This window comes from Oreochromis aureus, linkage group 18 (assembly GCF_013358895.1).
Source record: "Oreochromis aureus strain Israel breed Guangdong linkage group 18, ZZ_aureus, whole genome shotgun sequence".
Lineage (NCBI taxonomy): Eukaryota > Metazoa > Chordata > Actinopteri > Cichliformes > Cichlidae > Oreochromis > Oreochromis aureus.
The window spans coordinates 34,815,588-34,842,861 of record NC_052959.1 but is presented as its reverse complement, the minus strand read 5'-3'; the positions used below and the strand labels follow the sequence as shown (position 1 = coordinate 34,842,861).

Below are 27,274 nucleotides of genomic sequence, written 5' to 3'. Positions count from 1 at the left end.
GATATTATGGTCAACAGTATCGGACGCTGCACTGAGGTCTAGCAGGACAAGCACAGAGATGAGTCCACTGTCAGAGGCCATAAGAAGATCATTTGTAACCTTCACTAAAGCTGTTTCTGTGCTGTGATGAGCTCTGAAACCTGACTGAAACTCTTCAAATAAGCCATTCCTCTGCAGATGATCTGTTAGCTGTTTGACAACTACTCTTTCAAGGATTTTTGATATGAAAGGAAGTTTGGAGATTGGCCTATAATTAGCTAAGACAGCTGGGTCTAGAGATGCTTTTTAAGTAAAGGTTTAACTACAGCCACCTTGAAGGCCTGTGGTACATAGCTGATTATTAGAGATAGGTTGATCATATTTAAGATTGAAGAATTAATTAATGGCAGGACTTCTTTGAGCAGTTTTGTAGGAATGGGGTCTAAAAAACACGTTGATGGTTTGGAGGAAGTAATTATTGAAGTTAACTCAGAAAGATCAATTGGAGAAAAAGAGTCTAACTTAACATCAATGGTACTAAAAGTAGCTGTAGATAATATTACATCTGTGGGATGATTATTGGTAATTTTTCTCTAATGATAAAAATTTTATTTGTGAAGAAGTTCATGAAGTCATTACTAGTTAACGTTAAAGGGATTGTTGGCTCAGTAGAGCTCTGACTGTTTGTCAGCCTGGCTACAGTGCTGAAGAGAAACCTGGGGTTGTTCTTATTTTCTTCAATCAGTGACGAATAGTAAGATGTTCTGGCTTTATGGAGGGCTTTCTTATAAAGCAGCAAACTATTTCTCCAGGCTAAATGATGATCCTCTAAATTTGTGACACGCCATTTCCTCTCCAGCTTACGAGTTATCTGCTTTAGGCTACGTGTTTGAGAATTATACCACGGAGTCAGGGACTTCGGATTTGAGACCTTAGTTTTCACAGGAGCTACAGTATCCAGAGTCGTACGTAGTGAGAAGGTAAAATTATTAACAAGATGATCGACCTCTGTTGGAGTAGCGTTCACATAGCTGCTCTGCTCTATGTTGGTACAGGGCATTGAAGATGATAACAGTGGGTGGATTATATTCTTAAACTCAGTTACAGCGCTTTCAGAAAGACATCTACTTTGATAAAGTCTACTCTCCACTGCTGTGTAATCAATTATTGTAAATGTAAATGTTATCAGGAAATGATCAGACAGCAGAGGGTTTTCAGGAAACACTGTTAAATGTTCAGTTTCTATGCCATATGTTAAAACAAGATCTAGAGTGTGATTAAAGTGGTGGGTGGGTTCTTTTACATTTTGAGAGAAGCCAATTGAGTCTAATAACAGATTAAATGCGATGTTGAGGCTGTCATTTTTAGCATCTACATGGATGTTAAAATCACCCACAAACATTATTGTGTAATTTATTGTCAGAGACATGTCAGTAACCCCATTATGTACAGATTTACTGTCTGAATAAAAACATAAACATGAATAGGACATTAAACACAAGCTTTAAATGTACAGTTTATCAAATTTAACCCCTCGTTGTAAATAAAGTTTTAATGATAAAAATGTCTACTCCAGCTTCCTCCCACAGTCCACTGACACATGTATTGGGTTACTTGGAGATTTTGAATTGGCCGTGAATGTGGACATTTATGGTTTTTTAACCATATGTTAGCCTTGGTGTCTACCCCACCTTTTACCACATGACAGATGTAATAGGCTCCAGCACCCATCAGAGGAAAACTGATGGACAGATGTTGTCATGGTCTCTGGGTCCAGGGCTTTTGTGATTCCTCATGTTTTTGAGCATCTCTTGTGTTTTAGTTTCGTTCTTCTGTATATGAGCATGGTTAATAGTTTCTTTGGCATTTATTATATTCTGTTGGTAGTCTGTTTATATTCTGTCTCATCTTCTTGGTTTTGTAATATTCAGTTATCATCTTCTGTCATGCTTTTCTGTCGTGTCTCTATGGTTGTCTGGTTTCCCCGTGTAGTTCTGTCAAGTTAATCGTGTCTTCTCTCGCTTCCTGTTTTCTGTGCCTTCAGTTCTCACCCTGCTTTAGTAGGTCAGTCTTTTGTAGTCACATTCTGTTTTTTATATGTTGTCTTTCTGTTTGTTAATCTTCAGTTTATGTGTCAAGTTTGCATGTCTTGATCTGATTCTCAGTGTATATATTAAATCCAGTTTTATTTTGAAAGTCTTCTGTCTTGTGTGCTTCGTATTGTATTATACTTCCCTTGCCTCATACGGAGCACGGGTGCGCTCGTCAGTTTTAGGTCAAATGATTCCTAAATTCCTAAAAAAAGCAACTCTGTGTTTTTCAGTGATATTAGGGTCGTTACAGTAATCCCAGGCAAGGTGCCATGTCCAAAACTTGGCAAATTACACAGAAAACAACACTACTAAAAATGTTGTGTACAAGATGTGTTCTTTCCTAGAAGATGCAAAGCCAAAACAAAAGAAACAGAAGTCACACTGAGGAATATATCCTTACATCAGAATCTGTACACAAAGTTTATGAAACTGATGTTTGACACATAGACAAACTTTGAAGTGAACTAACATCCCAGAGGCCACACAAGTGGGAAGCTGTTTTTTTTCTTCAAAACATGGTAAATGGACTGGTTCTTATATAGCAGTTTTCTCCTCTAACTGAGTGCTCAAAACACTTTTTTCTATTCTTCTCCTAAGTGCCTTCTATCAAATTTTTTTGCACACATGCATACTCCGATGGGGTCATCAGAGAGCAACTTGGGGTTAGTATCTTGCCCAAGGATATTTGTCAGATTGGAGGATCCAGAGATTGAACAATCAACCTTTCAACTAGTCAAAGGAGTTTGCAAAGAAAAGCGTCTGGACTTCTTTGAGTTGCTTGAAGACGTTTCACCTCTCATTCGAGAAGCTTCTTCAGTTCTAAGGTCAAATGGCCGAGAGTCCCAGATTTAAACCCAGTGGGAGTATCCCCCCAAGGAGGGACAAGGGGGGACATTTAACCCTACTTACATAGGTAAGTAGGGTTAAATGTCACCTTTATGCTTTACTGGTTGTGATTTTTTTCTGTTTGAGTTGTAAATGGTAGTTTCAACACATCACCATATGGCCTCAGTAGCTGCACTTCAATGGCACATTATTGTTTTCTCTAAAACTGTTAATTCATAACTGTCTCATGATTGTAAAAGGGACCAGTCTGCATTCTAACAAACCAGAGAAGTGTAAGAGTGTGTGTCTCCCTCTAGTGGATGTTGTGGAGTATTCTGTTGTCTTTGCTCCAAAGGTTTTTGTACAGAGTTTTGGTGTTTCCTGTCACTGTGGGCCTCACAGCACAGTAGTACACAGCAGAGTCTGTCACTGCAGCAGAGGAGATCTCCAGGTGAAACTCCTTTTGTTCTTTCTCATGTATAAACTTCAGCTTTTCTGTTTGCGCTGAATGTTCTGCCATGAGAAGCTGTGGACGTGAACCGGACTTCTGATGGTACCAGTAGAGGTTCAGGACAGAGCCTGAATAGTTGCAGGAGAGAGTCACAGTGTCTCCTTCCAAACTCATCACTACATCTTTAGATGGTGTCAGTAAATCCTCAGAGGATCCTGAAAACAACAAAGACATATTTCACCAGGATGTTTCTGTATCTTTAAACTTAGTTTATAAAAAGTGAATCAATTCAAACAACATCCAAATATTTTCATGTCTATCATCTCCTTTTACATCTCACTCCATCTTTTGATGACTCACCAGTCTGAAAGGAGACCATCATCATCCAAATGAAAAGCAGGAACATGATTTTCTCTTGGACTGAATGAACAATAGAGAGAACACAGCAGCTCTTCAGATCCTAAATGAAGCCTTTCATATTCACTGGTGTAGCTCCTCCTCCAAAGGCTGCTTCTTCTGGATAGGCTTGGCCCTGGTTTCTGTGGAGCCTGTAAATAAAGAGAGCTTTGAATATTTGAAATATTTAGCAGAATGTAGAATAATCTCACTCATGTATTAAACAGCAGAAGTACACGTGTAAACCAGCCAGCATCAATACTGGATTTTAAAGATTCATTTGTAGCTGATTGGTTTCAACAACCTAACACATGTTTATCGTATCAAAGCCTGATTAGAAAAACCCTTTTCCAATGTTTCCTGCACAAATTCAAACTTTGGATGTAAAGCATCAGCTGTTGGTAGCTCTTCCTAAATTTCTCGTACTTGGCAAGTTATAAATGTGTAGGAGTGAAAAAATAAATACAGAGTTCAGTATCAGCTCTATTAGATATCACAGGCGTTTCTTTAGACTCAGTAATGATGAAGTTATTGAGGGATGTGCATTACTGGGTAGAAATCATTCTCCAGTTTTCTTTGGCTGCTTGTTCACTCATTTTCAGTCCAGTCCTTGTACCTGATCATTTTCAGAGGAATGTTTTTGATTGTTAAGACTCTAAACACCGAGTAATGAATCCTTCAAGCATAAAATGATCCTAACTCAACACATGAACTACTGTTTTCTACACAGAACAGAAAACTAGCAAATAAGCAGTTTTATGTTGTATATTTGGACTCTTATTTATTCGAGTCTGTGACAAAACAGACAAATATTCACATTTTCTTGGTTGAATCTATGGAAAATGAAAAGATAACAGATTGACATAATAAAATCAATGAGGTGATTCTCAACGAGATATTAGCTTGAAAGTTTTAATTTTATTTAAATATGAGAACAAAGAGTTCTTACTGTTTTTATTTTATACAACATAAATTCTTCATATCAATAAAAACTGAGCTGAAGACTTTTAGCTTCATATGAGATTTTAACTTAAAGAGATAAACCTCTGTTACTCTGTTTATTTTGCTTCTGCTGCATTTTTGCATGTCCTCATCCACTAAATATAAAATAGTGTAAATGAGCAGCTTTTGATGTTTGACAGTTTTTATTGTGTCTGAACGTTCCTACAGTTGGTTTGTGGTTGATGTGGATTTGCTGCTCATGCGAATCCTCCCACAGTGTTTCATTAGCAGCTGTAACCACAGTGACTCTGATAAAACAGGAATTAGCAGAATCCATCTGATATGAAGCTGTGCTTTGAATACCACTTCCCTCCTCTTTGAAGAGTAGTCAGATATCTGTGTTCAGGTTTTTGTACAGCCTCTTCTACACTTTGTATCACTGTGTTTCTAGAGCACAGTAGTAGAGAGCTGTGTCTGCCAGGGTTAGGGCTGTTATGGTCAGAGTAGTTGATGTAGGTGATGTTTGGGTTTTATAACGTTTATCAGGAATATATTCACCCGAGTATCCTTTGGCTCCTTTCCTGAGAATAAATTGAGGAGCCTGAAGGTCAGAATCATGTCTGTACCAGTGAAGGTAGATACCACTGTAACTTGTCTCATAGTCACATGTGAGTGTGACAGATTCTCCTTCTGTTTCAGTGACTTCAGTTTGTTGAGGAGTGATTGAGTCTCCAGCTGTGAGTCCTGGAAAAAGAAAGAAGAAAAGTAGTGAAATGCAGTCTGTATATCTGCTTAATGCAGCAGCTTCAACTAAACTTTAATCCCTGTTCTTAAACTCACCTATAATGGGAGATAGAAGCAAAAAGAGGTGCAGCAACATGTCTTTGGAGTTATTAAAGCCAGACAGACAGCACATGAACAATGTTCTTCCACTGCAGCACAATGACCAACAAATAATGTCATTGGATGAGCTCAGGTTCAGTGGGCGGGGCCAGTTTAATAGCTCAGCCAGTCAAATAGTTTTGTGCTTCCACAGCAGCTCTGTCTCTGTCTCTGATCTTTACTGCTTCATTTCTCTGTTGTCTTTGTCATCAGTCCAATGACACAAGAATCAGAGGTTTAACAGTGTGTGGCTCCCTCTAGTGGATGTTGTGGAGTATTCTGTTGTCTTTGCTCCAAAGGTTTTTGTACAGAGTTTTGGTGTTTCCTGTCACTGTGGGCTGCAGAGCACAGTAGTACACAGCAGAGTCAGACAGCTGAAGCTTCTGGATCTTCAGAGGAACTGATCTGATGCTGGAATCCAGTGTGGATGAAAATCTCTCCTTGAACTCATCTGCTGTCTTTCCATCATCCCTGCTGACACGACTCAGGATGAATTTGGGGCTGTTGTTTCCATCCTGTTTGTACCAGAAGAGATAATTACTAGTTCCACTGCTCTCATACTGACAGTAAAGTGTTACTGTGCCTCCTGCAGCAGCAGTCTCTTCTCCTTTTGCTTGCAGCACGTTGTCTTTTTGCGCTCTGCATTCTGTAAAACACCAACAAACAGTATCAGTGTGCTGTTAAAGAATCATGTCAATGTTGGATTGATATCAAAGAAACAGAGTTGTGTTCATACCGAGGCACATAGCAGCCAGCAGCACTGAGATGAACAGAGGCGTCATATCTGCAGTGTAGAGTAACTGTGAGCTACAGCAAGTATAAAGAAGCTGTGATCTCTCTGTTTAGTCTTCATCAACACTAAGTTGGTGGATTAGAAGGAGGAGCCTGATCACAGTGACAGGACTCATTCACAGCCCTGTGTTATTCCCCCTGCTGACAGCTTTACACTCAGCACGTCTTTCTGCTGCTCTGCTTTGTTTATGTTCCAGGAAGCAGGTTTAACTTACAAAAGTGTCGAAAAAGAAAGAAATCATTCATGGAGCTCAAAGAGCAGAGCCTCCATTATAATCCAGTTACCTGAAGAATATGAATGTGTGTCAGTGCAGATCATGACGTTTATCTTAAAAAACAGAAGACAAAGAATAAAAGAATCTTCAGGCACACTTAAGTCTGTTGAAGCTGCTTTCTGGAATACGACCCGATTGAAAGGAAAGGAGAGCAGCAGTCATAGAAAATCACTGAAGATGTGTTGAATTTGAGACCAAGACCAACTCCAGACTGAGACAGAGTCCAGCCTCTCTCCAGGAGAATGTTTCCAGAGCCCAATCTATGCATTTAGTTGAGCCCGACTATATCTAGCTGGTACTTCTCAGCCTCATGCACTAACTCAGGCTACCTCTCCACCAGAAAGGTGACACTCCATGTCCCAATTGCTAGCCAGGTATCAGTCTGCTAGGGCCTTCGCTCCTGGCCGCCACCCGGCACACATTGCACCCGACCCCTACGGTGCTTCCTGCTGGTGGTGGGCCTCAGGAGGATATGCCCATGTCCCTTTTTTTCGGGCTGTGCCCAGCAAGGCCCCATGAACTAAGACCTGGCCACCAGATGCTCGCCCTCGGGCACCCTCACAGGGCCTCCAGGACAGGGCTCTGGTAACTCTATCCCAGGCATTTCATTTACTTGTTACTACCACACACCAAATCCGGTCATTCAGTAACGCACTGAAGTGTTTGACTGACTAAAGTTTGTTTCTATATTTTGGTGGTGTTAACCTGGGATGGGAATCGAGAATCTGATCTCTCCAAAACTGATTCCCAGTAGTCCAGTTCCTTGAAATTGTTAGTCGATCCCACTTATCTGTTGTTGCATTACACTACAATCAGCTGATTTCAGTTTGTGTGCTAGAGGAGGAAATGGTGGTGCAGTCTGCAGTGTGGATATGCACATTACTTTTATTTTTATTGCACAAAAGGAAAAGAACACAATGGCATAGTGGAAACCACATCCAGGACAGAAACAGCTGCATTATGCCACTAACACAATCTCAGCTCCTTTCAAGCCCCTGCACAGACAGCATGCTAACTAAGCTAGCCAAGAATCCAGTGCGATGCTAAAGCAACTGTAAGTGAATGCTGACCCCAGCCCAGCAGCCAGACCCTGAACTTTAACAGGTGAACTGATGAGCAGTCAGGCTGCAGCCTCTGTTTTCTACAGTAGAATCACTGTGGTGATCACTTTGAAGTCTCTTTGTGCTGGTTTTCATCTTTGCTTTGTGCTGTTGGCTTTGTGTTCATACCTAAATGTAACTCAAATTTAAACGTGGTTTTGATAAAATGTGCCCTGATAGAAAAAAAAACTAAGAATTGTTCATTTTAACAGTTATACTTGGTTGAATAAACCATATATTCAGCAGTTAAAGGGTTAACTTTTCTGAAGCACGCATGCACTGCTCTCAGCCAATGAGCTGCTGCAAAAGGGTGCATTCCACAGGAAGATATGTCTGTGAAGGTTCTCAGTCATCCAGGTCAACGTAATCTAAGGAGCTTGGAAAGAAAAGCGTCTGGACTTCTTTAAGTTGCTTGAAGACGTTTCACCTCTCATCCGAGAAGCTGATTAAATCTGGGACTCTCCACCATTTGACTCTAGAACTGAAGAAGCTTCTCGGATGAGAGGTGAAACGTCTTCAAGCAACTTAAAGAAGTCCAGATGCTTTTCTGTCCAAGCTCCTTAGATTCCACAGGAAAGAGTAGGAGAGAGGAGGTGGTCATATCGAGAATAAGATTTGGACATACTGGTTTGAACACTACACTATTCATGATAGGGATTCATAATACAGTAAAATGTGACTACTGTGGAGAAGAGAAAACGAAAGGACATGTTATATTACACAGTCAGAAGTATCAGGTGGAGAGAAGACTGACTGAAAACCTCAGTAATATGAAAATGAAAGTAGATCTTATTGATTTACTGCAAAAGGAATCTAGAAGTAAAAGTCATCAGGTCTTATTCCTTTTTTTTAAAAGAGTGTAAATTGCTTGGGAGGATTTGAGTTGTTTTCTTTTTTTGTTTTGTTTTTTTGAACAATGTTCCAGTCACACTCCAGACCAGTACGTGGCGGTAATGCACCATTCAGTTGTTTGAAGAAGAGTTGCTGTGTCCAAATTCAGGGGAAGGATGCTCCGAAGAATCCTACCTACATAGGTAGGATTCTTCGATGGCCGCAAAGAATGGAAGAGAGCGGCTGTGAAATTGGACAGCCTTCTAGCCTTCGTTCAAGTCCGCCCTTACTTCCATGCTTTTCCGGTTGCTAGCACCTGTTAAGGTAAAATATATATTCTTAGTGTTTATTTTCTGATTATTTTGTTTATGTATTTTTATAAAAGGCCAGCTTTGACTCACAAACCAATTGCTTAGCCAGACTGGAGTTGTGCAGAACAGGAAGTCTTGTGCTCCAGAGGCAGTACATTAAATACAGGAAACAGATGCAGACAGAAAATGTGGAACTAAGCAACACACACACACACACACACACACACACACACACACACACACACACACACACACACACACACACACACACACACACACACACCAAGTAGGGGCAGAGGTAAAGACTTGTTTTGATCAAAACTGTGTGGCATGTAAGTGTGCTAAAATAACATGAGGAGCTAAGGTGCAGACGTTTTTGCAGCTGTAGGGCAGACATGTAGTATTGAAATAGATCAAGTGACGGTTTAGTAGAGGAGGGAGCAGATTATAACATAGATGATATGCTGGTAATGCTTTGGATCTGCAGAGGCTTAGACTTGCACATCTCCTTTTCCGGAAATGAATAAATAAAAGAAAGAAAGCACGACAGCTGCAACAAAAATCCCAGGCCACTTTGAACTTGCTGTCCCCTTACACACACACACACACACACACTCCCCTGGACTTTTGGATGTTTTACTTTAAGGACTTTCACGGACTCTAGGTACAGTGGGTATGGAAAGTGTTCAGACCCCCTTAAAATTGTCACTCTTTGCTATATTGCTGCCATTTGCTAAAATCATTTAGGTTCATTTTCCCTCATTAATGTACACACAGCACCCCATATTGACAAAAAAACCCACAGAATATTTGACATTTTTGCAGATTTATTAAAAAAGAAAAAGTGAAATATCACATGGTCCTAAGTATTCAGACCCTTTGCTCAGTATTTAGTAGAAGCACCTTTTTGATCTAAAACCATGAGTCTTTTTGGGAAAGATGCAACAAGTTTTTCACACCTGGATTTGGTGATCCTCTGCCATTCCTGCTTGCAGATCCTCTCCAGTTCTGACAGGTTCGAGGGTAAACGCTGATGGACAGCCATTTTTAGGTCTCTCCAGAGATGCTCAATTTGGTTTAAGTCAGGGCTCTGGCTGAACCATTCAAGAACTGTTACGGAGTTGTTGTGAAGCCACTGCTTCGTTATTTTATTTATTTATTTATTTTTAATGAAAAAAACAAAAACAGCAAAAAAAAGAGAAAAACAAACAAACAAACAAACAAACAAACAAACACAATACGCACTGACAATAACATAATGGCACAGTGAAACCCTCAGATCTGCCCGGTCTGGGGGAGTTCCCCTCCACCTCTTTACAGGTCCCATGTCATCAGGTTTTTGCTAACGTCCACGCAGCACTTTACAGTCCATCCCTGATGATATTCGGAAGGGTATTTCCAGTCTCTTTTATGAGCTGCCTTCTAAAAAACAGTGACCACGTCCTTAGCAGGCCTTCCTTCTTCCAGTAGTTGCGTGAAAATACTTAGTTAAGCTCTGGTTATATAACCCACCACCCATCATCCCACATTACCACCTTCAACAAATCTCTCCCACTTCCTCCAATTTTTATGAAATTGGTCCATTTTGAGATTAAAAAAAATGTAAGTTTTTCCATTCTATATATTTCCTCCATTATTCCTATCTTTCTTTGTTGGGGCTCTTTTTCTCCAGCCACCTCCTGGTAAGCGCTTTTTGCCCACTCCCAACAGGATGTTTATCAAATATTTGTCCCTTAAGGAGGCTGCTGACGGGATATCGCCCAAATACACAGTACAGAAATCCAAATTTAATTTGAGACCAGTCACCAAGTAAATTGATTCGACCACTTCACTCCAGTATGGTTGGATTATTGGGCATTTCCAAAATATATGAAAATGATCTGCCATGTTTTCCCCACAGTTTCTCCAGCAGTATCCATCTGACAGTTGACCTTTTTGTTTGTATTTTATTTTGAGTGTTATAAAAAACCTAATAAAATTTTTTCCACGTGAATTCCCTCCAATAACCCGAACTAGTAGTTTCCATCTGTGTTCTACATATATTTAACCAGCTGTCCTCTGATATGTTGATTTTAGCCTCCGTCTCCCATTTAATTTTAATATAATTGGTTGATTGATCCTTAAATGATTGTAAGTTCCAATAAAGTTTAGCAATCAATTTATTTTTAATCTGACCTTTATAAGCTTCTTTTATAACGGGGCCTTCACTATGTTCTTCTGTAGTTTTTATATTACTATTGAAATAGGACCTGACTTGGACTCCTTCGTTATTTTAGCTGTGTGCCTAGGGTCATTGTCTTGTTGGAAGGCAAGCCTTCAGCCCAGTCTGAGGTCCTGAACACTCAGGAGAAGGTTTTCGTCCAGTATCTCCCTGTACTTGGCCACATTCATCTTTCCCTTGATTACAACCAGTCGTCCTGTCCCAGCAGCTGAAAAACACCCCCACAACATCAGAGTCAGAGAGACTTTATTTATCCCCAAGGGGCAATTAAGATAGATATCTTGCCGACCATACACACAATACACAAACAGCATATTGGGGAGACAGATCAGGCTAGGTAGCACTGGCCGGTCGACCGCACGACCAAACAATGGGAAATGCACAACATGAGGAAAGACAAGGAGAAAAAAGAACTCCCCTCAGACTGAGAATCAGTTTGGGAACAGAAAAAAACACCTCAGCACATGAATCATCACATCTCACAGCATAGAAGACATAAGCTTCGAAGGCATTTGGAGGGGTGAGTGTAGGTCTGTGTCAGTGTACATGTGTATGTCTGTGTGTGTCTGTGTGCTCCATGAGAAAGTGTCCCTTCACTTGGTTAAGCAAAAGTCAACAATCTTCAGTCAACGCAGGTGGCCTTGAAGGAGGGAGGAGAAAGTCACAACAACAGTCTTGTTATCTAAGTGAGATACATCATACAAACATGATGCTGCTACCACCATGCTTCACTGTTGTATTGGACAGGTGATGAGCAGTGCCGGTTTTTCTCCACACATACCGCTTAAAATTGAGGCCAAAAAGTTCTATCTTGGTCTCGTCAGACAAGAGAATCTTATTTCTCACCATCTTGGAGTCCTTCAGGTTTTTTTTAGTAAACTCCATGTGGGCTTTCATGTGTCTTGCACTGAGGAGAGGCTTCCATCGGGCCACTCTGCCATACAGCCCCAACTGGTGGAGGGCTGCAGTGATGGTTGACTTTCTACAACTTACTCACGTCTCCCGAATGCATCTCTGGAGCTCAGCCACAGTGATCTTTGGGTTCTTCTTTACCTCTCTCACCAAGGCTCTTCTCCCTCGATAGCTCAGTTTGGCTTCGTGTGAGGCAGAGATGGCTGATTTCACATGGAGGGCCAGTGCTGTGAACTGAAGCTAATTAAACCATTTAAACAACAGACAAATATGTGTAATAATTACTAACAATTACTAACACTGATCAGAAAAAAGAAGGGAAATACCTCCAACATGAACAGACATTTGACCACACATCATGTGCATGTAATGTCTTTGATACGCCGCGTAAGGAATCAAATCTATCTATCTATTTTCTGTGTTGAGCACAGGTCATGCGCTGTCCATGGTACTGAAAACTGAGAGTAGGACAGTCATGTTTTCACTAAATATGAAAGAAAGCATCATCATCTGATGTGAGGAGTTTTAAAAATTAGTGAATTTATTTTGTTGCCACCCAAACAACAGAAGAAGTTGACAACATGTAAATCAAACTCTCAGAGGAGCGAGGATTGAACCCTGTGGTACACCACAAGAATTTACAGCCTGACAGACCAACATGGAAACTTGTTTAGTAAACGTGGGTTTGAAACACCACAGTCATTAAGTATTTTTACTAAGATATTATTAACAGCGTAATTATTTTCAAAGATTTTGAATATTTAATCCATTTGACACTATTTAAGTGTAATTAAATGTCAATTTTACTTCATGCAGTGATTGATTGTGAAGTTTTGTATTTGAGTATTTACTAGAAGCAACATCACACCACATTGTTGTTTCCTCTATAACGTCTGTGAAGGTTCTCAGTCATCCAGGTCATCGTAGTCAAAGGAGTTTGCAAAGAAAAGCGTCTGGACTTCTTTGAGTTGCTTGAAGACGTTTCACCTCTCATCCGAGAAGCTTCTTCAGTTCTAGGGTCAAATGGCCGAGAGTCCCAGATTTAAACCCAGTGGGAGTATCCCCCCAAGGAGGGACAAAGGACCTCCTTGGGGGGATACTATTTCTGAACCCTCTTCCTCTGCAGAATCCTCCCCAGTGTTTCTGTACTCAAACAGACGAGGGTCCTTTGTCCCTCCTTGGGGGGATACTCCCACTGGGTTTAAATCTGGGACTCTCGGCCATTTGACCTTAGAACTGAAGAAGCTTCTCGGATGAGAGGTGAAACGTCTTCAAGCAACTCAAAGAAGTCCAGACGCTTTTCTTTGCAAACTCCTTTGACTTTCCTCTATAACTTCTTATTCATAACTGTCTCATGAGTTATTTTCTTATTTACTTAATGTCACAACACAGACAAATATTCACATTTTTTGGATGAATCTGTGAAAAATGAAAAGATAAAAGATTGACATAAGAAAATCAATGAGGAGATTCTCAAAGAAATATTAGCTTGAAAATGGGAATTTTAATTAAATGTGAGAACAAAAAGTTCTTACTGTTTGAATTTTATACAAAAAAAATTCTGCAAAGGAATAAAAACTGAGCTGAAGACTTTTAGCTTCATGTGAGAGATTTTAGCTTAAAGAGATAAACCTCTGTTACTCTGTTTATTTTGCTTCTGCTGCATTTTTGCATGTCCTCATCCACTAAATATAAAATAGTGTAAATGAGCAGCTTTCGATGTTTGACAGTTTTTATTGTGTCTGAACGTTCCTACAGTTGGTTTGTGGTTGATGTGGATTTGCTGCTCATGTGAATCCTCCCACAGTGTTTCATTAGCAGCTGTAACCACAGTGACTCTGATAAAACAGGAATTAGCAGAATCCATCTGATATGAAGCTGTGCTTTGAATACCACTTCCCTCCTCTTTGAAGAGTAGTCAGATATCTGTGTTCAGGTTTTTGTACAGCCTCTTCTACACTTTGTATCACTGTGTTTCTAGAGCACAGTAGTAGAGAGCTGTGTCTGCCAGGGTTAGGGCTGTTATGCTCAGAGTAGTTGATATAGAAGATGTTTGGGTTTTATAACGTTTATCAGGAATATACTCAGATGTGCCCCCCTTTCCTCTTTTCCAGAGTATAAACTGAGGAGCCTGAAGGTCAGAATCATGTCTGTACCAGTGAAGCCAAGCATCACCTGCATCTGTCTCATAGTTACATGTGAGTGTGACAGATTTTCCTTCTGTTTTAGTGACTTCAGTTTGTTGAGGAGTGATTGAGTCTCCAGCTGTGAGTCCTGGAAAAAGAAAGAAGAAAAGTAGTGAAATGCAGTCTGTATATCTGCTTAATGCAGCAGCTTCAACTAAACTTTAATCCCTGTTCTTAAACTCACCTATAATGTGAGATAGAAGCAAAAAGAGGTGCAGCAACATGTCTTTGGAGTTATTAAAGCCAGACAGACAGCACATGAACAATGTTCTTCCACTGCAGCACAATGACCAAGGTTCAGTGGGCGGGGCCAATTACATTTTGACATCATAGTTTCAGTTCATCTCAGCCAATCAAATAGTTTTGTGCTTCTACAGCAGCTCTGTCTCTGATGTTTCCTGCTTCGTTTCTCTGTCGTCTTTGTTATCAACCCAAAGACAAAAACATATGTGAACTGCTTCACTCTTTCCAGTCATGTCAAGTCTTCCAAAGTTTTCAGTGAAATGATGACTGCTGTATCTTACACAATCCATTTTACATCTTTTGCGAGATACATAGATAAATGCACATCACTGTGAGGAGGGAGGAGGGAGCACTTTTCACTGTGTGCAAACACATGGACCCAAATGTTCCCCATCACTGAGCTCTTTAAGTATATTAAGGGTTTGACATGAACAGAATTTTTAACAAAACAGAATTTCTCTTGGTTATGATTAGAGACAAAAAAGGCGAACAATGAATTTAAATCAAAACTAAAATTGAAAAGAACAAAGTTAACAGTAATAAGTTAAATCATCTCATCTAAATGAAAGTATGGAGCACCAGAACATCTGATTTAATAGACAATAGGCCAAATATTTAACATCTGAATATAATAAAAATTTATTAGTGGTCCGATAAACAGTAATAATAATTAACAAATATTTTATTCAGGCATTACTTTGTGAGTTTCTTTGTATTTAAACTGTGTGAAAACACATTTCTTTTATTTATTCTGAACTCACCAAATCCAAACAGCAACTGCTTTTATAAAAATGAGTTTAAAAATGTCATCTGAGTCTGCGGTGCCGATCAGTTTAAGGAGGCAGTGGATTCAAGATAGGAATCATGGTGAAGTTCAATGTAAGAAAACCATTGAGCTCATTTCAAAACAGAAAACTTAAAATTCAAACGATAATATATGTGATTTTCTTGTTTTTCATGGGTGTAGAAAAAACATTGTTTTCAGCTGGAAACTGATTTGAAACAGAGAGAAATCTTCGACAGCGGAACAGTTAAAGGTAAATGCCCTCTGCCGGAACAACAACCGTGTGACACCAAAGGCGCGTGTGACAGTGGCTGTGTCCCAATTCAGGGTCTGCACGCTTGAAGTACGCATTTCAAGTGCGATTACGTCACCGCCACGCGACGACGGCTGTCCCAATTCAAAGTGCACTTCAAATGCATACTCCAAATGCGCCGTCGATTTCCCCAAATATCAAGCGTGGTCCGTGCACGCCAGGGGCTCCATATATCCCACAATCCATAGCGCGGCGGTGGGTGTGGATAATTTTGCCGCAAAATACGGCAGAAGGGAGCGGACGAAGAGTGAACTGTCAAAAGTAAGTACTGAATATTATGTCACTTATTTATGTGCGAATGTTTAAGAACATTAAAACATTACTGTTGGCCACATGTCGGGAAAGTTATGTGACATTAGTGATGTTTGTACTTTAAGCGGTAACTTGGTTTTAAAGCCTCTACTTCTAAATACATATATAGTTGACCTTAATCTTACAGAGAATGTGATGATTTTATGGATAATTAAAGTCAGTCATATATCCACAAACACAACAAGCTGAAAGTCAGTGATGCTGCTCGGTTTGCAGTCCTGAATATGACGGCACAAGCAGGATTCACTGCACTGTTAATGTTAGCTATGTTATATTGCTGCCTCTGTTCGGTGGTGTCGAGCCAAACGGACTTTAACGTGTGTTTGAACGAGCTGACGGTTCACTCGTTAAGCTGAAAGAAAGATGCTTTAATCACAGGAGTCACACATGTGTCCACTGGACCATCTGGGAACTCTTCTTGTTTAGCACTCGTAATAACACAAACACTAAATCCTCCTTCTCTTGTGCTGTTTTGTAGCAGTGTGTACACCTGAGACTGTCACCTGTCTGTCCTGCACTCTCTCTCTGTTTCTTTCTCTCTGATTGTGGAATAAAAGTATGAACATGTATTTATAAGTTACACTTGTGTTTGAACCTGCAGCTTATCACACATTTGATTTCCATGTGTGACAACTGCAAGTGTCCAGAGTGAGGACAGACTGAGGGACCCACTGCTGCACATCATCTGTGAGGCTTTGCACCCTGATGATCCACCAGGACAAACTCAGCAGTGTGTGAGGAAGAGGAGGAGGAAGAGCCAGCAGCAGCTGACAGATGGAGAGAATAGACAGACTGTTCCCTGTTTGTGAAGGAGTGCTAGGAAAGTTTAACATAACTAATTGTCTGTCCTGAATCAGTCTTATTAGGTAATGTTCAAATAATGTTATCATCCCAGTGTTTTCAGTGTGGGAGAAAGTACTCAGGGCCTTCAAGTTACACACTATGAAAGGCAGCAACAAGTTTAATATTCAGAAACCTAAAGTATGTATCAGCAGCAGAAGGAGCTAAAAATAAATGTTTGTTTCAGTTCTATGAAGCTTTGAGTATTTTGGATTAGTAGCACTGCTGTGTTTGTTGCTGTAATTGTTTATATGCTTTATATATTCTGAGGTAAGTTGATCTATAGTGTTACATCATATTCTATAAGGATGTTATGTGTTTGTAGACTTTCTGCCCAGTTTGACCCATTTAGCAGAAGTCAGCCTGTTTAAGGCTCTGATATCTATTCTGTATGACTTAAAGCAGTTATGACATGGTCTGATTTTCTCACCCAATAAAGGAATATTTCATATATCAGTCTGATCTTCATTCTATCAGAAACAGTTATCACAGCTCGTACATTTTCTTTTTACACATATATGTAAGCATTGAGCCAAATTTAGTAATGCCAACATATTAAAAGAACAATGTTTGTCTCTTATATATAATACATCTGTATATACACTGTCAGAGATACTTGTCTTTGAGTGAAGATTTAAGGTGATAGGAAATATAAATAACTGCAACTTGCATCTTTGACCCAGAGTTCAAGCTCATATATAAAAAAACACCCAGCACGCCCCTGCGGGCGGTTTATCCTTCAAGCTCGGGTCCTCTACCAGAGGCCTGGGAGCTTGAGGGTCCTGCGCAGTATCTTAGCTGTTCCCAGGACTGCGCTCTTCTGGACAGAGATCTCCGATGTTGTTCCCGGGATCTGCTGGAGCCACTCGCCTAGCTTGGGAGTCACCGCACCTAGTGCTCCGATTACCACGGGGACCACCGTTACCTTCACCCTCCACATTCTCTCAAGCTCTTCTCTGAGCCCTTGGTATTTCTCCAGCTTCTCGTGTTCCTTCTTCCTGATATTGCTGTCATTCGGAACCGCTACATCGATCACTACGGCCGTCTTCTTCTGTTTGTCTACCACCACTATGTCCGGTTGGTTAGCCACCACCATTTTGTCCGTCTGCATCTGGAAGACCCACAGGATCTTAGCTCGGTCATTCTCCATCACCCTTGGGGGCATCTCCCATTTTGACCTCGGGACTTCCAGGTTATACTCGGCACAGATGTTCCTGTACACTATGCCGGCCACTTGGTTATGGCGTTCCATGTATGCCTTGCCTGCTAGCATCTTGCACCCTGCTGTTATGTGCTGGATTGTCTCTGGGGCATCTTTACACAGCCTGCACCTGGGGTCTTGCCTGGTGTGATAGACCCCAGCCTCTATGGATCTTGTGCTCAGAGCTTGTTCTTGTGCTGCCATGATTAGTGCCTCTGTGCTGTCTTTCAGTCCAGCTTTGTCCAGCCACTGGTAGGATTTCTGGATATCAGCCACCTCCTCTATCTGCCGGTGGTACATACCGTGCAGGGGCCTGTCCTTCCATGATGGTTCCTCGCCTTCCTCCTCTTTCTTGGGTTTCTGCTGCCTGAGGTATTCACTGAGCACGCTGTCAGTTGGGGCCATCTTCGTGATGTATTCGTGGATGTTTCTTGTCTCATCCTGGACTGTGGTGCTGACACTCACCAGTCCCCGGCCCCCTTCCTTCCGCTTAGCGTACAGCCTCAGGGTGCTGGACTTGGGGTGAAACCCTCCATGCATGGTCTTGTCTTTATGTCAGTGGCTTCTATCTCCTCCTTTGGCCAGCCTATTACCCCAGCAGGGTACCTGATCACGGGCAGGGCGTAGGTGTTGATGGCCCGGATCTTGTTCTTACCGTTCAGCTGACTCCTCAGGACTTTCCTGACCCTCTGCAGGTACTTGGTGGTTGCAGCTTTCCTAGCGGTCTCTTCATGGTTCCCATTCGCTTGCGGGATCCCCAGGTACTTGTAACTGTCCTCTATGTCTGCAATGTTGCCTTCTGGTAGTTCAATCCCCTCAGTTCTGACTACCTTCCCTCTCTTTGTTACCATCCGACTACACTTCTCCAGTCCGAATGTCATTCCAATGTCATTGCTGTATAGCCTGGTAGTGTGTATCAGTGAATCGATGTCTCGTTCACTCTTGGCATACAGCTTGATGTCATCCATGTACAGGAGGTGGCTGACAACCGCTCCGTTCCGTAGTCGGTATCCGTAGCCAGTCTTGTTAATGATCTCACTGAGGGGGTTCAGGCCTATGCAGAACAGCAGTGGGGACAGAGCATCTCCTTGGTAGATCCCGCACTTGATGCATTCCAGTATCCAGCTGTGGGGCATTGAGTCATAGGCCTTCTTGTAATCAATCCAGGCTGTGCACAGGTTGGTCAGTCTGGTCTTGCAGTCTCGGCTGACTGTTCTGTCTACCAGTAGCTGGTGTTTTGCGCCTCTGGTATTCTTGCCAATCCCTTTCTGTGCCCGCTCATGTATTGACCCATGTGCCTGTTCATCTTAGCCGATATGATGCCTGACAGGAGCTTCCATGTAGTACTGAGGCAGGTTATTGGTCGGTAGTTGGATGGGACCGGTCCTTCTTGGGGTCCTTGGGGATCAGGACCGTCCGACCTTCGGTTAGCCATTCCGGTGTCTCTCGTTAACTAGCAGCTGGTTCATTTGTGCTGCCAGACGCTCGTGGAGTGCAGTCAGCTTCTTCAGCCAGTAGGCGTGAACCATGTCAGGGCCTGGTGCTGTCCAATTCTTCATACTGGAGACCCTTTCTTGGATGTCTGCCACTGGAGACCCTTTCTTGGATATCTGCCACTGTGATGGTTACTGGACCCTGTTCAGGGAGGTCGCTATGATCTGCCCTCAGATCCACTAGCCACTGAGCATTGCCGTTATGGGTTGTGTCTTTCTCCAGTATTGCTCCGTCTCCAGCCTTGGTGGTGCTGTTCTGTTATTATTGTTCCCTTGCCACTGAGAGTACACTGTGGAGAACAGCTGGTTTATTCTCCTGCCTTTATTCTCTCTGGTGTACCTCCTCAAGCGGCTGGCCAAGGCTGTGAGTCTTTGCTTGGCAGTTTCCAAGGCCTCAGGTATGGACAGCTTGCTGTATTTCTTATGCACCTTCTTTGTCGCGCCTTTCTGCAACTCCGTTAGTTGGCTAACCTCCCTTCGTGCTACTTTGATCTTGCCCTCTAGCCTCCTTCTCCATGGAGGGTACTCGAAGTACGCATCACGCCGAGAACGCGAAAAAGTCCCGGATGTGTTCTCGATCCGCCCATTTTATCGAGCATGCATCGGTGTAGACTTGGGACAGCTATATATCCCAGAATGCATTTCGTCCAAAACTCAACAGCGGACTCCCCGCACATCGCCCCCCGCTCGCGGTCCTCTCACTACTCAGGTTAAAGAAACTCCAGCAGCTGTCTATAGTATTGAGTGTCCACTAGAATAGAAATAAAAGCGTTCTAACATCTCACCTGCTTGTTTTTATTAAGGTATGTACACGTATGTACATGTACACTATTTTTATTAATAGAGGTTTCACTACTGAGGTTAAAAATGATATATAAGTCACTTAGATCACTTCTAAATGTTAATGTTTGGTTTATTTCAGTGTTTTATTTGTTCCTGAGTAAACCGGTTTGGCTGTGATTAAAGTTAAGCTTCATATCATGTTACTCACAGTTAAATTAGGAGGGGCGGCAGTAAAACTCCGGACCTGTGACATCATCACGCACGCTGGTGTTCCGACTGTACAAATCACAAGTCCGTGCTCGCGTTCTCGGCGGGTACGTACTCACCGAGAACGCGAGTACGTACTCGCGTACTTGGGCATTGATAAACGGCCATTGACTGTAGAAAACATGGACGACGCCACAGCTCCCCAAAAATGAAGCCAAAATGTCTCTATCGCCCCCTGGTGTCTGGCTGCAGTATAGGTCATAAACCCCGCCTCCTCCATGTTAGCGGATGGGACTGGGGTCAGAATAAAATAAATTTATTCTCCTTAGATAATTTTTTTCCAAAGAATCTTTCTTTTGTTATCAATAGTTCTCATCATGCTGATTGATGTCCAAGGGGTCTCCTTTCCCATAAGTTTGATTCTAATTCCTACAGCGGCGATGTTAAATTGGGGTGAAACGTCATCATAGCAGCTTTGACTGGCAGCTGCAGTCACGGAGAAACTTGCGTATCTGTGTTCGGGAATAGCAGATAGAGCGTAGGCTCTGAGAGGAGGGCCAGCGTTTACGCTACTGGCTCACGACCGAGTGTTTTAACCTGACAGCCCGAGGTGTTCTTCAGTAAACTGGACTACCCGACAGAAGGACCCGAGGCCCCGCTGCATTTTTCGGTAAGTTAATCGTGTTTGTAAGCTAATCCGTAACTACTGTCCTTAGCTATGTCCTGAGACCTAGCTAGCTAAAATGAGCACTCGGCTGTCAGGGTTCGTTTAGCTAATCTGTGCAGGTGAATGAACTTACTAAAGAAATTAAGAGAAACGTTCCGGGCTAATCAGTCACTAATTACTGTTACTGTACTTTTATTACAAGTATTATACTGTAAAAGCAACAGGCTGCACCCTGCTTCAGCTCCTGTGCAGAACTGAATATCAAATATATGCAAACAGCAGCATGTTTTCAGTCTCTTGCCACATCTGTAAAGACAGTAACATTTTTTTAAAAGCTTGTACTTCAGTAACTCCTCATTAATCAGGAACTATGGATTAAAGTACTGTAGTGTACTGTAATACTGAAAAATGTAAGAGAAGAACTTCAGATCCTGAGTGTGTGAGGACAGAAGAATCAGCTTTATTTCAATTTTGAGGATAAAATTTATATCTGAGTTTGATGGTTCTGTTCTCTTTGTGATTACAGGAGCTGCCCTCAGATTCAGACCTCAGCACCACCCAGTGACAGCAGACAGATCATCCAACATGTTAACTGCAAAATGAACTGATGAAAACAGTACAAAGGTTAAAGTACCACATGTCCTGTAGTGAAAGCTGCAGCTTTATTGATAAAGTTAAAGACAAAAAAACAAAAGGATTAATCACTCATGTAACTGTGTCACTATATATCAGCATTAACAGGACCTCAGTTTGGTGTTTCACAAAGCTGCTGATCTCAGACCTGCACAGCTTCCGTTTTAAACACTTGATGTACTCAGCTGCATGAAGAGCATATGAGATTTTCTCTGGCACAATTAAATAAAACCTGATGAAGGTCAAAGGTCGTCACTTGTATGTTGAACTACAAACTTGTCATCTGGAATTCTTTCACAGTTTTCTGCAGATAGTGTGTTATTTACCATAAAGTGATTCAGAGTTATTCATACCAGAGTAACCAGAGAGGATCATATATTTTTAAATATATAACTTTCTACAGGACTGAATATAATATCTTTATGTAAAAGTCTGGAGCCTCTGGGGAGTATCCGAGTATTTATAACATTACACAAACCAAAGGTCTCCATCACAGTGTTCATGAAATGCTGGGTTTATCCATCTCCTGGATCGGGCCCTCGGGAGGAGTGCTGAAGATTTCCCTGTGAGGGAGCTGCTGGTGAAGATCATGAGTCCTGCTTGATCTATGCGATGAGCTTCAGTCTTCCTGGTGTTTCTTAAATGAAGCCTCTCTCAGTGGGTCAACAGAACTTCTGGCACAGGACAGCTGTGATGAAAGAAAAGGAAGAAGTTTCTCTAAACCTCTGGACCCAGGAAACCCAGCTTGGTCCTGATGGTCTCCCTCACTAGTTTCTCCCCAGGGTGAATGTAGCTGTTGATAAAATATGGACTCTATTATTAAATAAAAAGAACAAATTAGACTACACTACTGAAACGTTCTGCTGTTTTTTTTAAAGTCTCCATGTTACCAGGCTGTAGAGTACGGTAGAGGGCTCTGAAGATTTAAACAGTTTTAGATCCATTACACTCACAGTCTTATGTTAAAATCTCAAAGAACACATGATATTTTTGATATTAACAGTAACTCTGGGCCTCTGTAGAGTGTGCAGATGATCTCATCGCTGTCTAAAAATGGATAAAAACAAACATAAGAAGTGATGAATCCTTCAATAACACAGACTATTAGAGTAGCAGGTGTGTAGCATCGCTAACTAGCTAGCAACAAGCCTCCAACACAGTGCGTATGCTAGCGGCTAATCTAACTAACGAATTAACAACAGAGTGATTTTAGAACTATAAGATGATAAGCTGTGTGTCTTTTTTTATAACAGTGACATGGTTGTATTTACCTTAATTAAACGAGTCGTCAGTCGCGTAAACCAGCAAAAAAACTCGAGCAGCCGGGCTACGTAAAAAGTGTAGGGGGCGTGTTTGCGGTCATGTCCAGCGGGTGTTGTGGGCGGGAACGTTACACAGTCGCTCCACCTCAAGTCACTACTGCGCAGACTCTGGCTCCAAATTTGCAAGATGGCAGCCTCCACAAGCGGGATATTTTGGCTTCATTTTTGCACAATGGTAGGAGGCAGAGTCGCGTCGTCCATGTTTTCTACAGTCTTTTTTTTTTTTTTTTTTTTTTTTTTTTTTTTTTTATTAGAAAAAGATAACATACAAACAAAATGCACCATACATTATACAATCAAAGAATAAACATTCCTTACATATTAACTCTTAAACATAGGAAAAAAATATATATATAAAAATGGGGTCACATAATTTAACAGATTATTAACTCACTAAATCAAAATCTTCTACAAAGGAAACAAAAGAGCAGCCTTTTTCTTTTTAACTAAAGTCAAAGATTTGACCAACAGACTTAAGTCGTTTTTCCAGTAAGCTAGTGTTGGTTTGGTCTTAAAAAACGACATTTATGTATAAATTGTTTGCACAAAATTAATAACACATTAACACCATAATTAGCTTTCTTTTCTTTCAAAACACTCCAAACATTATCATATTTAAGGTAAATGGGGTAACTTGAATCCCCTGGAATAAAGCCAGGTATGAAAATCCAACCAAAATATTTATGTAAAATTGCACAAAAAGAATAGATGGTCCAAATCCTCCTCTTCTGTTTCACAAAATACACAATTACCAGTTTCTATTTTGAATCTATCACCAAGGAGTCTATTTGTCGGGTAAATTTTATTCAAAATTTTAAATTGGACTTCTTTCCCTTTAGGAGGTATAGGAAGGTGATATAATTAATTCTTATTTTTTCAATTTCTTCCCTTTGGAAATCTTTTAATATGTAATTACGTCTAAGTAAATTTGGAGAATAAAGACTCCTTAATGAAGATCTTAGAAACTTATTATTGCATTTAATATCACAAAATCGAATATCATCTATATATAATTGTCTTAACTTGGGGAGATGTCAGAATATATTATATCATTTACAACTATGTTTTTAAGTGACAGTGGAATGGATTTTATAACCCGATTAAATTTACTTTTAGAACATTGGATATTAAACTTTTGGCAAAAATCCTGATGTTCTAGAACATGTCCTTCCTTATCTACAAAATGGGCAATTGCCCAAACACCTTTGAAAACCAATCTTGAATAAAAATAGATTTTCTGTTTATTAGTATATATCTATTGTTCCAAATTGGGCTATTATGTGGAGTGAAATTATGTTTAAATAACATTTTCCAATAAAGAAGGACCTGTTTATGGAATTCAGAGAGTTTAATAGGTAGCTTAGTAATTTCAAAGTCACACTTTAGGAGAAAATCGATACCCCCAATGTGTTAAAGACCTTACTTGGTATAAAAAACCAAATGGAGTGTGGATTATTTAGGAAGGATTTTAACCATTTAAGTTTCAAAACACCATTCATTATATCAAAGTCAATTATGTTTCCACCACCTTCAATGTATGGTTTAACCAAATCATCTTTAGATATATAATGGCACTTATTCCTCCAAATAAAATTAAAATTCAAGCTATTAATTGTTTTAATAACTTTATTTGATATTGATAAAGAGTAAGCTGGATATATAAATCTAGATAAACTATCCATTTTGGTTAATAATATTCTTCCAAAAATTGTGATGTCTCTTTGTAACCACTTATTTAAGATTGTCTTACATTTGTCAACATTATCTGAAATATTTACTTTTTCTAAGACTTTGTGATCTTTTGAAATTGTGATACCCAAATATTTTACCTCCTGTTCACCTTTATATCGTACAGTAATTGTGAATGACACTCCTTTAACGCCAATAGTTCACATTTGTTTAAATTTAATTTTAAGCCTGAAGCTTTTGAGAATGTAGTGATTATTTGTTTTACCAGGGGAATCTGATGTTCATTTTTTAAGAAAAGAGTAGTGTCATCTGCAAGTTGACTAATTATTAAAAAATTGTCCATTATCTCAATTCCGGCAACGCTGCTGTTTTTAATTAGAATTGCAAGCATCTCCACGACCATTATGAACAACAGCGGAGAGCTTCCACACCCTTGCCTAATTCCTCTTTTAACGCTAAATCTTTTACCAGTGCCATAGCCTAACGACACAGAGCTATTTATATCATTATACAGTATATCTATTATCTTTCTAAATTTATCCCCAAATCCAAATCGAGTTAGTGTTTCTAAAATAAAAGGATGTTCTACTGAATCAAAAGCTTTATAAAAGTCCAAGAAAAGAATAAAGCTGTCATCACTAATTAGATCATTGTAGTCTAGTAAGTCTAAAACCAATCTGATATTATTATGAATGTTCCTGTCCTTCAAAAACCCTGATTGTGTCTCACTAATTATACTTGAAACCCCTTGTTTAAGCCTTGTTGCAATTGAGCTAGAGAAAATTTTATAATCTGTATTTAATAAAGTTATGGGCCTTAAGTTATCCAATTGTCGTTTATCTTTGGTCGGTTTAGGAATTAATGTAATTAATCCTTGTTTCATGCTAGGCATCAATTCTCCCTTTTCAATACTGGCCAGTATAGCTTTGAATAAAATTTCCCTTAAGTCTTCCCAAAAAAATTGGAAGAAATTAACTGTAAGCCCATCTGGACCAGGGGATTTATTAATCGCCATTTTCTTAACAGATGCATCTAACTCTTCGATTCTAAAGTCAGATTCACAAAATTCCTTAAATGATTCATCAATTTTAGGGATCAGATTATCTATTTGATCAAAAAGGCATCACAATCTGCTTGGGAGAACTGTGAGGAGTATAAATTGGAATAGAATGTATAAGTTTCATTCTCCAAAATTTTAGGGTCGTCACATTCAATGCCATCAATTAATAGGAAGATATAAAATTTCTTTTCTGTCTGCTCTTTTCTAAATTAAAAAATATGAGGAATTTCTTTCCCCTCCTCAATCCACTTGGCGCCGTGAACACAAAAAGCTCCTTCTGCTTTATTTAGGTAGAGCTGATCTAATTTAGATTGCAACTCCATAAGTTTACTCCTTTCTTGGCTATCTAGATCATCTTTACTACAGCAATAAGTAATTTCTTGGAATAATTTACATTCATATTCTCTTTGTTTTCGACTTATGTTTTTACTGAATTGAATACTAAATTCTCTAATTTTGAATTTAATGAATTCCCATTTACTGATATATCCTACAATTAAATGGTCAGCCATAATATCTTTTATAATTTTTTTGACTATGTTACAGTAATCTTCATTTTGTAAAAGTTTGGCATTGAACTTCCAATAAGTTCTTTTATTTGATTGTCTAATTTCCGATTCTAAGCATAGTTCAATAAAGCAATGATCAGAAAGAGGTGCATTTGACATCACAACTTTTACAGTGTGGTTAAAAATGTTGTCACTTCCTAGCCAATAGTCTATTCTAGATTTACAAGCTCCATTTGGTTTAAACCAGGAAAAGCTTTTCATTCCTGGATTTCTTACTCTCCAAATATCTGTCAAATTGTTGTTTATCAAAAGTTCTGTAATTAGGTTATTTTTTTGTGGTCTACCTGTCCTTGAGGGCCATCTATCAGTCCATTCATCAGGAGTCATATTCCAATCACCACCCATTAAAATATATTCCGTAGGGTATCGATCTTTAAGTTCAAAAATATTTAAAGTTATATCTTCTAACATCTTTTTATTCTGACTTTCATTATTATATCCATAAACATTGACTAAAATGAAAAACAAACTTTCAACTCTCATTACAGCAATCAACCAATGACCATTCAAGTCAGTCCGTTGTATTACAAGATCCCCAGGAAAGTTATTGAATAAGATTGCTACACCCCCCGACCTCGTTGAGCCATGGCTAAACAGGATTTTGCTGCCCCATTGGTTTGACCAAAAAGATACATCACTATCAGATGAATGAGTCTCTTGTAGAAAAATACAGTTTGATTTTGACCTTTGCAGTACAAAAATAAGGCTTTTCTTTTAACAGATTCTCTTAAACCCCTAACATTTAAAGAACCAAAACAAATGTTAACATTCAACATGAACTATAGACAGAAAATCACTCACCACGTGAAAAAAAAAGAAAAGGAAAAAAAGTACTAAATGCTGAGCTCCTCAGACCGCGAACAAGTTTCCACTATTTCAGTTTTTGTCATTTTCAGTTCTCCTGTGTGTCCTCAACTTTGCGTCCATCAATGAAGGCATGTGGACCACGAAAGTAGGCTCGT

The 27,274-nt window shown here is 40.0% G+C and overlaps 1 protein-coding gene and 1 gene segment (V, D, J or C); one reads left to right on the top strand and one right to left on the bottom strand.

Annotated features, from left to right (window-relative positions):
- LOC120434305 (zinc finger protein 570-like) overlaps positions 1 to 27,274 on the top strand; it is a 488,395-nt gene that overhangs the window by 449,789 nt on the left and 11,332 nt on the right. The window lies entirely within an intron of this gene.
- LOC120434315 lies at positions 5,819 to 6,503 on the bottom strand. The segment is given in 2 exon segments: positions 5,819 to 6,214; positions 6,305 to 6,503. Coding segments are annotated over 2 exon segments (435 nt in total).